The sequence below is a fragment of the Pieris napi genome, chromosome 2 (genome assembly GCF_905475465.1).
Source record: "Pieris napi chromosome 2, ilPieNapi1.2, whole genome shotgun sequence".
In the NCBI taxonomy this organism is placed as follows: Eukaryota; Metazoa; Arthropoda; class Insecta; order Lepidoptera; family Pieridae; genus Pieris; species Pieris napi.
This window is the reverse complement of record NC_062235.1, coordinates 10,037,614-10,049,763: the sequence shown is the minus strand read 5'-3', so window position 1 is coordinate 10,049,763 and position 12,150 is coordinate 10,037,614. Positions and strand designations below refer to the sequence as shown.

The 12,150-nt window shown below is 33.2% G+C and overlaps 1 protein-coding gene across 1 annotated transcript in view; it reads left to right on the top strand.

Moving 5' to 3' along the window:
- LOC125058686 (structural maintenance of chromosomes protein 3) overlaps nt 1-9,835 on the top strand; it is a 29,996-nt gene extending 20,161 nt beyond the window's left edge. The window contains exons 17-23 of the mRNA XM_047662814.1: nt 628-791; nt 1,595-1,802; nt 2,567-2,743; nt 3,594-3,730; nt 6,233-6,413; nt 7,729-7,911; nt 8,417-9,835. Coding sequence (XP_047518770.1) covers nt 628-791; nt 1,595-1,802; nt 2,567-2,743; nt 3,594-3,730; nt 6,233-6,413; nt 7,729-7,911; nt 8,417-8,629 — 1,263 coding nt within the window. The 3' untranslated portion in view covers nt 8,630-9,835. The remainder of the gene's footprint in view (nt 1-627; nt 792-1,594; nt 1,803-2,566; nt 2,744-3,593; nt 3,731-6,232; nt 6,414-7,728; nt 7,912-8,416) is intronic.
- The last annotated feature ends 2,315 nt before the right edge of the window (nt 9,836-12,150 follow it).

The window sequence follows — 12,150 nt, the reverse complement described above, 5'->3', positions numbered from 1 at the left end:
GCACAAATTGACTATCTGTCCACGTGCGCAATTAACACTTAACATCATTAGGAAACCAGCATGCTTAAACCCAAAAAGTCGCCGGCTTGTGTCAGGCAAAGAGGCTGATCACCTACTTGCCTCTTAGACAAAACAAAAGATTGCGAAACAGATGCAGAAATCAGACCTAAAAGATCATAGATTCGATTCTTGAAACAATACTATCCTAAACAATAACATTTTAGTTGTATTAGGCACTTTAAACGATAAATGAAATAGGCGCAGTAATATAGCTGCTATATCTTTCACTTCAAAGTTCAAACATATTAAGTTTAAATAATCTTCTACATATTGTCATATATTTGACGACTCATTGGTCTAGTGGTTAGTAACCCCTGACTGCGAATCCATGGGTCCCGGGTTCGATCCCCGGCTGAGGCGAACATCGATGTGATGAGCATTTGGTGTTGTTCTTAGGTCTTGGGTGTTTAAATATGTATTTATATGTATATCTATCTATAATATGTATGTATATCCGTTGCCTAGTACCCATAACACAAGCTTCACCAGCTTAGCATGGGACTAGGTCAATTGGTGTGAATTGTCAAAAAAAAAAAAATTTTTAATTATAAATAATTCGTGTTTTAGGAATTAATGGAACAGCTGTCGATGGCCGACCAAGGCAAAGTGGACGAGTTGAATGACGCCATCCGTCGGCTCACGCAAGAAAACAAGGAGGCTTTCAGTCAGAGAATGAATTTGGAGGCAACGAAGAATAAACTAGAGAATTTGCTCACCAACAATTTAATACGGTGAGGTTTTATCCAGTTTATAAATGATTAGCGGCATTATTTATAACGTTATTAAGAACTAGTAGACTCGGCCAAGCGTTGCTGTGGCTAAGATTTTTGTTATATTACATAGTAGTAAACTATTCAAGAGAAAAGGCAGGAGAACACCAATCCACCATGCTTTTTTGGTGGTTATGCCATTAAATTGTAGCTTATGTGAAACGCTGGTAATTATTTTGATAAGGATCAATACCTAGGTACGAATAAAGAGCCTTTTCTAGCGGTGGTATTTTAATAAAAAAAAATTAATAAAAGGACGCTTATTGTGACGTAACTATAAAAGATAGAGACATGCTGTCGCGACAATATTCATAGATAGTGATGTGTCGTAAAAAATTGTAATACATCATTTTGTTCTATCATTAATAGTTTTCGCAGCGCACACGATTAAAGGAAGTTTTTTGTTTACTTTTTTACACCTTGGGTTAGATTATTCAAGTTTTAGTAAACATCCCTATTTTTTTTGAAAATGAAACATAGCCTATGTCACTCGGGAGTAGTGTAGCTTGCCAACGGTGAAAGAATTTGAAATCGGTCCAGTAGTTTCGGAACCTATTCATTTCAAACAAACAAAAAATCAAACCTTTATAATATTAGTATAGATTTAAAGTAAAAACATTTAGCGTACGCTCTCGCGTTCACTTAACCTCCTGCCGGTTAGCCAAAAAAAATATATGTAGTCCTAAGGTCCTACATCGTTTTTTAAACAATACAATATAATACAAATACTTTTCTTTTTTTGACGTTTCTGACATATTTTTCAGACGTAAGGACGAGTTAGTGCAAGCCCTTCAAGAGATATCGGTAGAGGATCGCAAACGAAGATTACAGAATAGCAAGTCTGATCTAAATGCGGCGGAAAAGAGAATCAAACAGATTAACAAAGAAATGGAAGAAGTTGAAAGAAAAGTTCAAGCTGCCGTCAAAAATGAGAAAGCGCTCAAGTTGGAGTTGGATAAGTGGAGGAATAAGGTGAGGAAATCTTATAATAGCCAATTTGATAGTATAAAAAAAATTGATAGTAATCTGTATATGACAACTTTAAAAGGATAAAATAATTTGAAAATAGACATCCAATATATAAAATTATCGTGTCGCGGTGTTTTCGGTTAAACTCCTCCGAAACGGCTTGACCGATTCTCATGAAATTTTGTGTGCATATTGGGTATGTCTGAGAATCGGACAACATCTATTTTTCATTCCCCTAAATATTTTTTTTCTGTTTTTATTTTTTATGATACAACATTAAAAAATACATACAACCCCTAACTTTCACCCCTCTACGATCAACCCCTATTTTTTTATTATAAATGATATACATGGCAAAACGACGTTAGCCCTGTCAGCTAGTTAATTTATAAAATTCTATAATTGTAATATTATTTTTTATACGTCAGTCACGTGATTCAAAACGGTCACGGTTGTGCGTACGTCGGAGAATGCTTTTGACCAAAAAAAAATTTTGAGTATTTATGTTATTTAATAATGATTGTTTGGTATAAAGAAAGGCCGGTAACGCACTCGCGAGCCCACTGGCATTGACGATGGGCGGTATCACTTATCAGGTGAGCCTCCTTGGCCCTCGTGTTTACAGGCATAGTACGTAGGGACTAGTGCCACGCTATCTCGCCTACAGAAGCGTTTTGGGATGTTGATGAAATTATAAATATATTTTTTTTTAAGTATTGTGTTCTATAGTCAGTTATATATAATCTAGAATGGTTTAAAAAAATTAGGAAAAAGAGGCTCAAGACAAGATGGAGGAAGATTCGAAAGGTCTAGAGAAGATGGCTTCGAAGGAAGTGTTGCTTCAGGAGAAAATTCAAGAGTCCTTAGATAAGATCGCCGCGCTCGGAACATTGCCCAATGCGCCTGAGTTGCACACCAAGTATGAGAAGATGTCGCTTAAACAGGTATTTATTTTCGTGTTATGTAAAAAAAACATGACCACATTAAAAAAACAGTTTTTAATCAGATAAAACGTTTTTCAGTTTATGCTTATTAATTTTTGCAATGTATGCCTTCCAAGGCAAAAGTTTTATCGCATCACAAAATGTATTTTATTTATTATACTACATCACATAACAGACATATAAATTTCTAGTGTTACAATCTAATATTCAATTACGATGAAAATTTCAAAAAAATCTATCGATTAGTTTTAGTAAAATAGCCAATATACATATTATAATATATAAATTACGCGTCACGTTGCTTATCCGCTATGTACTCCTAAACTACTTAACCGATTTCAATCAAATTTGACACCGTGTGCATTTTAGTCTAACTTAAAAGATAGGATACCTAACATCTTAATTTATACCCGAAATATTATTTTATAGCAAATTATTTGTCCGTTATTTGACAGTCACAATTTTAACAGATGGCGCTTTGTTGAAAGTACCAACATTTCACATAAGCTACAATTTAATGGCATAACCACCAAAAAAGCATGGTGGTCCCCACGACTGGTGTTCTTCTACCGTTTCCCTTGAATAGCTTACTACTATGTAATATAACAAAAACCTTAGCCACAGCAACGCTTGGCTGAGTCTGCTAGTACATATTATATATTTTAAAGAGTTCAAGATCAAAGTTTGTATTCGTATTTTATTAAAAAAAGGCGATGCTGGTAACACTGAAACATAATAAATAATAGAAGAGACACCGATATAAAAGCTTGTATGTCAAAAAAATATATTTCTCATAAAATATAGGAATTCGTAATGTTACTAAAGCGTATATATGAATAAATTATTTCAGTTATTCAAAGAACTCGAAAAGGCGAACCAACACTTAAAGAAGTACAATCACGTGAACAAGAAGGCATTGGATCAATTCATCAGTTTCTCAGAGCATAAAGAGAAGTTGTACAAGAGAAAAGAGGAACTTGACGTTGGGTGAGGGCTTTTTCAATAATTGTAGTAATTTTTTTTCCTTTATTTAATTTGGATTTTTTGTATTCTTTTAAGGAAATATATATGTACTGTGATGTGGCTCTACAGGCACCCCTTGATTGCTATTGGTGTCTTGTACTTCAAAATTTATATTGTTTTAGACCTCAGTTTTCTGTATCTGATTCATGGTCATTTTCTTTGTTTAATAGGTTTATTAAATAGGTATTACCTGCTGTGCCTGAAACACGAACTTTTAAATCTAAGAAATACCAGTTTCTTCACAATGACCATCTTTATCATTCAAGAGTTAAATCTAGATTACATAGAATCGAAATCAAACCTAAAGGAGAGAGTCCCACACCCAAACTAGGCCAACCCATTTATATACATACATTAAAATTTAATTATCTCTAATTGTATCGGGAACGGGTAAATTATATACACAATATTTTTTAAATACATTATCGCGTGACACTAAATTTTATTATTTACTGTAAAAGTTATAAAAGATCGCTTATCACAGATAAGATTTCTCTAATTTGAACATGTGTTTTAATATATTCCTATATACTTTCTCTTTCGCGATCTTCGCGTATAAATAATCGATGTGATTAAAGTTCTCAACGAAATATTTCTCAGACAGCGGCAAATGTTCGCTCAAAGTTTCCACGTCCAGTAAATTGGACAACCAGTCATTATTGCTATAGAATAACACGATTGGAACTACCACGTTACTTAAATCATAATTAGGAGGCAATATGTCACCGTATTTTAATATATTTTTGTCGCCAAAATCAAATCTACAAAACCGACCAGAGTTGATCAATTGACCGTAGTGAATGAACTGCAGAGTGGAAGAAGTTGACGGGTAATGGCCGTAGATTATTGGCAACATTGCTTTATCAACTAAGCTGTTCTCGCTACCAGAAAACAAATTCATCAAATTGTCGCAATTGTTAAAGAATAGAGTGCAGAATTTTGATACTTTAACGAAAAACTCCTTACTCGGCGTGAATACGTTGAACGCGGGCGAATAACTGACGAACTTTGATATGAATTTAAGTATTGAATTCTCTATATTCTTCATCCAAGCGATTGGTGATAGGGAGAACATTATTTTAATCTTTTTATTGTACTCTGGGCGTAAGGCGTTCATGACATAAAAACTTGTCGTGCCTTGTGAATGGCCGACGTAGTAAAGTGCTTGGGAGTCAGTCTTATTTAAAATATAGTCGATAAATGCTGGCAGATCGTACAATCCAATTTCTTCCCATGTAAAGTTCCAGAACATTCGATCGTTTGTTAAGTTTACGTGTGAGAGTGAATATTGGTTTCCTCTAGCATTTCCCATCCATACATCGAATCCTTCGTTAGCCAAAATATATCCCAAGGAGTTATTGGGTCCTTGTAAAACCCAGCAATCCGCCGAATCCAAAATCCCGTGCATCAAAAGCACTGGAATTCCATTTTTCTTCGTGCTCTGCAATCTATGAAGTGCCAAAATGTAGCCATCCTCAGTGGTAACGGTATGCTCTTCGAATTGAAATGCATATTTTTGGACCAATTGTGATATATTTAAGAAGGCGTCGTCTGTGGTGTTGCTAGTATCAAAATTAGTTCCACCAAAAATATCTCCTATAAATGGTATTTTTAATAACTGGACTTGTTTAATGAGTGTCATGGTGACACTAATGTATAGCAACAGTTTTACGTCCATTGTGTTAGGCGTATAATATTCAAATCTAATTTATACTTATTCAAAGTAATTAGTGTAATGTGCAGTGTACTAAATTGGACTGAACTTGACATGACTGTACTTTCCGAACAGATAATGTTTAATTTTAACAAAGACCTTATTGTTTATTATTTTCTGTTTGGAAGTGATTTGATTTCTTTACGTTTTAAACGTAACTTTAAAATGAATTCAATTAGTTTTTCTTTGTTTTAATTGTGGTATAAAATCTTCACTGTTCTTCAAGAGCAGCGGTGGCCTAGTGGCTTCAACGTGCTTGAAACTTGCGTGAAACTCATCCCTGAGGTCGTAGGTTCTATTCCCGGCTCCCTGGCACCAATCGACTTTCTTTCTATGTGCGCATTTAACATTCGCTCGAACGTTGAAGGACAACATCGTGTGGAAACCAGCTTGCCTTAGACGCAAAAAGTCGACGGCGTGTGTCAGGTACAGGAGGCTGATCACCTACTTGCCTATTAGATTGACAAATGATGATGATACATATACAGAAATCTGAGGTTGTAGCGCCACTGATTTATCTTTTATTTATACAAAATTTGCTCTTCTAATTAAAATCTTGAAACACGTAAAAACGAGACCAAACTTAGTAATAAAGATTATTCTCGGCTGTGATAAAAAAATACTTAGAAATATAACCCAACACAGACATGTTGGATTGGAAGTTTCACTTAAAAACGAGGATTTGACGTAAAGAAGATTCGCTCAAAACTTTAGGTAGTACTTAAATTCTATTTAAATATTTTTTATTTCAGTGGCGAAAAGATCCGAGAGCTTATAGAGACTCTTGAGCATCACAAACTAGAAGCAATCCAATTCACGTTCAAGCAAGTGAGCAAGAACTTCACGGATGTGTTCAAGAAGCTGGTACCACACGGTCGGGGATCCCTCATCATGAGGGTGTCCACTGAGGATCAACCGGAATTGGTTGCTGAGGTTGGTGTTTTTAATTATTGAAGTGAAACTTCTTTAGGCGCATGAGGGTAAATTCTTTACGGATCAAACGCAATAATAATAATATTAGCGTCACGATCATGTGCAGCGTTTTTGTCGAAGAAAAGGGAGAGAGCGATTGAGACCGATAGAGTGAGAAGGGCGAATTACCTTTTAGAAATTCTAAAAATAATTTATTGAAATCTCAAATGACGAATTGTAAAATAAAATGCCAATGTTATGATAAATGATAAATGATTATTAGATTTTACTTTATTTTATTTTAGTTAAAGTTACGTATTATTTTGAGTTTTTTTTGTTAATTCTGTATGCACTTCTTGTACTTTACCCTCTGTAGGTGTTTCTTTTTTATTGTTCCACATTAGGGTTGCCTGGAAGAAATCGCTTCTAGCGATAAGGTCGCATGTTGCCTTATGTAACCTGCTTTTTAATTTGATTTTTTTTATATGTATGTTTTTATATAAGTTAATAAAGTATAAATAAATAATTAACGCTTCGTCACGTGATCATTTCTCAATAAGTTCTAGTGTATTGTCGTAAAATACGTGTCTTAGTGTGCAACGATCTCCAAAATGTATACCATTTCGGTGTAGTATAAAATTCCACCCGTATCATCGTGACTTCTGTCTGACGTTCCACAAGTTAAATGAGTTTTTAACGCACTTTTTACCGCGCCCCATTTTGGAACAAGCTGCCCATTGACTCAATTCGATTAAGGGTCCTTCAAGAAAAATCTTAAAAGCCGGCAATGCATTTGCGAACCTGGGAGTTTGAGTGTCCAGGCGGTTTACTTAACATCGGGTAATCTTGCCCGTAAGCTGTTCTTATAATAAAAGAACTCAGCAACCAGAATTAAATACCTATATATTTTTTTCATTCCGTAGAATTCTGACATTTCATAAGTGTTGCTACTAAAAAAGTTTCAATATCTCTAATAATATATTAAATTAACTATGATTACTTTATTATATCTTTAGCTCGCATCACTGCCTCCTATTTCCAGGTTTAGTAAACCTTTTTAAAGAAATAAATGCTATCTTTACTTGTGCGTTTTTACTGTTTGTGATGAAAAGGGACGTATCTATCACTCGCCGTTAAACCACTTTTAAAATGCATACATTAACTAACAAACTCGTATTGATATTGAAAAATGTGCCCGGTGAAAAAGGTTTGCCATCTCTGACATGTCAAAAAATTAAAGCTGTCATAATTCTACGGAATTAAAAATCAGAGTATAAGTTAATTTTCTTATGTTTTATTGTAAGAAGTGCTCATATAAATAAATATTTTATTCCAGCGGGCAAATGCAGAACAATTCACGGGTGTGGGTATACGTGTGTCCTTCACGGGCGGAGAAGGTGATATGAGGGAGATGAATCAGCTATCGGGGGGTCAGAAGTCACTCGTTGCTTTGGCTCTCATCTTCGCCATACAGAAGTGTGATCCCGCGCCGTTTTACCTATTCGACGAGATCGATCAGGTATTTTAGATTTTCTATTTATGATAGCTAACTCAATTATTTAATAATATTTTTGATACAATATAAACAAAATATAATAAGATACAATATTTATGTTTTGTACGGAAAATATACATTTTAGCAAAAGTACTTTTTATTCATAAAGGTATTTTGAAAATTCAACAGATTTCGAACCTATCAACTAAAAATGATAATTAACTATGAAATTTTATATTATTAAGAATTATACCTCAAAAACCACTAAACCAATTTCAATACAACTTGGGTTGGATTCATGGATTCATTGGTTCATATCTTTGATTTCTTTTTCGAGAATGTGTACAAACATATATACACTGACAAAATTTTGCACTTTCTTAGAAGCGTATAGAGATCATGCTCAAATATTAGTTTCACACAAATTTCAAACAGTTAACTTTTCTTAATCTCGGTTAAAATTACATACTACCAAAGAGATAATACAAACCCTTATAGCGTCTATACTAATTACAAAATAATTTTTCAGGCCCTCGACGCCCAACACAGGAAAGCGATAGCCAATATGATCCACGAACTGTCTTCCAGCGCCCAATTCATCACAACCACTTTCCGTCCGGAATTGTTGGAACACGCGCACAAGTTCTACGGAGTTAAATTCCGGAATAAAGTCTCCCACGTGGAATGCGTCACTCAGGAAGAGGCCAGGGACTTTGTGGAAGACAGTGCTACTCACGCCTAAAGGAAATTTTACAGTGATCTACGGACAAATATATTTTATTCATAAAAACTTAATCAGTCTAATTGTAAAGTTTTAACAGTCTGTCTCTTTTCGTCACAGTGTAAAAATACAATTTGACTGAAAGTGTGTGAGAGAGATAGATTATTTTCTAAATATTTTTTAAAAATGGAACAACGTAACAAGTTCGAAAACAATATTTGAAAATATTTTGCAGAATTTAGTGTGAATACGGGCGTTCAAATTTTTAAATATGGAATTACGTCAAGTGGGTACGAAAGGTCATAAATCAATCAGTGCAGTAATATTTATGAACGGCGGTTATGACGTTATGTAACCCGCTTCTAAGTCAATGATTGAATGAATTGACGCATTATGAATTAATACCGTTTTAAGAAACTTTTTAGAAATACGTGGCTACCTCACATGTCTTACATGTATTAGGTTCGATTCTCGGCGAAACTATAATAGTTTCCGGTTGATTGCCTCAAAAGAGATGAACCAGACGGCTTTTCCATGCCCCATTATGTGGCCTGGTCTCAAACAGCAAAACTGCCCCTTTCCCGGACTAAATAACTTTGACCTTTTAATGTCACCAAGCATCAAACCTAATATTCAAAACGTTTAAACTATTCCGAAAATGGCTTTGGACATACACTGTAGGTTTTTAATATACAGGATGTATCAGGACTCATATTGATATTTTTAATGTATTTTATTATTTATTTTTTGATTTCAACAATCTTATTTTCTATGCATTTCTGATTCGATTATGAGTGCTGGTATATTCTGTAATATTATAAATTTAAATAAACAATATTTTGTTTGACAGAAGTTTTAACAAAAAGTAACAGTCAAATGCGGGAAATATACTGTAGTGTCAAAGAGAAATTCAGTATCTCTATAAATGTGTAATTTTATTTTAATTGTAGCACAATTACCTTTTTCTTCTTATATGACTTACTAAAAATATAAAACTTTGATGCTGTTTAGATTATAATGAACTTTTTTAATATGAAAAGTAATTTTCTTTTTAATTTAGACATTTTTGGTTGAAAAACCAAGTTATTATTAAGGTTAGATTTAAGATTATATTATGTTTTGATTAATATGAATAAACGATACTTTTCGTAAAATTTCGGTTTAAACCTAAATTACTACTTGTTAGGTTATGTAATGTGAAGTTCGGCTGCGAAATTGTTTATTGTATAATAAACAATTTCGCAGCCGAAATAAAGATTACTTTTTTAGAAAACATGTTTTATTGATACATTTTAATACGATCCCACTTTAAAATTCCTCAGAAAATTTTGTAACAAAACAATTTTTTTTCCAGTTAATTTATTGCATACAGTACTAAGGGAAGACTTAAGGCCCATTTACATGATGCCATTTTCTTGTACATACCAGAGCAATAATTGAATGCAATAAATGAAGCGCAATAATTGCCGTTCAAGAATTGTACGCAATTGTGACGTGAACACTTGAATGCAATTGTATTCAAGTTTTGACAAGGAAATAATTGCACATGCCTTTTGTTTACACCAAAGCAACTAACTAATTTAAGGAGATTATTGCTTGCAAGTTTTGACTTGTCTAAACACAGGCTTGCACGTGCATAGACTTAGTATATACTGGCGTATATACTAAGTCTATGTGCACGTGCGTATACCATTTATGGTCCGAGAGCTGGCACCAATTTTTGGGCAGGTATTTGAGGCAAGCTGAAAACTTGTCACATACCTCTCCTATTATATTCCAACACGGAATTGCAGACCTGGCTGGTGAGTAGCGGGGCTAAATCAACCCCTACATTTTTTAAAATATTAATTTTTTTTCCCAAAAATATATTTGAGGCAATACGCAATTTATATATGTTGCAGTGTAATACTTAATAAATACGAAAAAAAATAAGCCAGACAATTTAATCGGGGCTTTAACATTACCAGACGCGTGCAAATATTTTTTTAAAAAATTATAAAAAATGTTTTTGAGGCAGCTTGAAATTTTAATGGAGTGTTATTTATAACTATAAAATAAAATTCCCAAAAAGACAGATCATCTCGGTAGGGCTTTCTACCTGCCAGGCGATCAAACAAATAATGGATGGGTACGGGCCTGTACTACTATAGACAAGCTGTAGTGTGAGAGAGAGCGCATATCGACAGCTGTCTTCGTTCTGGCTTGCCGCGTTACTATTGGCTCTAGTGAGGCCACGTGACTTACAATAACCCATGAGAGACTAGAAACTAGTTAGAATTTCGGAGTAAAAAAATATAAAATTTTCTGAATTTGTACTAAATACATTTTGCATAAAAGTATTGTATTTTCATTGTATTGATTAAATTAATTATTATTATTATTACGTTAAAGGGAGATATTTTTGTGATTTCTTTTTTATCTTAAAAAATTAGCCATTTTGCCAATTTTAATGCGAATTTAAACGTAATGAATTGTTAAATATTTGATATTTCCGTAAAAATATTTATTTTTTGAAGAGAATTTAAAAAAAAAATTCAGTATAGAATTCATACTGTTGCCCCTACATTCAAAACTAAAAATTGTTTCTCTGACATTATTGCAAGTCAAAATTTATACGGAAATTTAAAACCTTTTTCATCTTAAAATTAATAAGGGTTACGTATAAAAAAAACCAATGATTAACATACAAAATCGCAAAACTAGATTTATAAAAATATAATATTTCTTCAGTGTTTCAATTATTTAAGTAAAAAAAATTTGAAATAAATTAAATTTGTTTCACGTCAGATAAATTATCATTTTTCGTCTGTGGATCAGAATCTTCATCAGAACTACTTGAATCTTCGGATTCATCTGTATCAGATTCGGCAACCTCTTCATCATCTCCGAAAAGAAATAGATATTTATTTTTTTAATTAATCACAGAAATTTGAATGCAGCAGTTATTAAAAATAAACCATTTATTCTCACCTGTAGTATGATTTTCATCATCGTTATTTTTATTTTCCTCGTGAACAACAGCGTCGAATACTAATTGCGGCATACACTCTCCGTCAAACCAGTGAAAATCTAGCGTATTCTCATTAAGTGTCCATCCGTTTCTATTATCCTATATATATATCCATCCTTCTATTATCTCCAAATGCTTGTTATATATTGCGTTCTTAAAAGATGTTGTTTTAATTCAGAAGAAAGAAGAGCTGTAAATGCTTAATTTTATTTATCAGTATGTAATGCTTGAAAAATAATTAAATTAATACAATACCTTTTGTAAGAGTATAAATATTGGATTCAATCACAGTATTTTCACTATATTTTTTCATCAAAGCTATAAAATTCTTATAACAACTTGTGTGATAACCATCTGAAAGGTTAGGAATCACTGGCAAAACAATATGATTATATTTTAACCTATGATGTTTATGGATATTTAACACCTCCTGACTTTTTTTTAGAGTTTTCTCCACAAACGCAATCACTTTAGCATCATTTTTTTTACAAATAACACAAACTAACTTTTCACTAGACATTTTCTAATTATT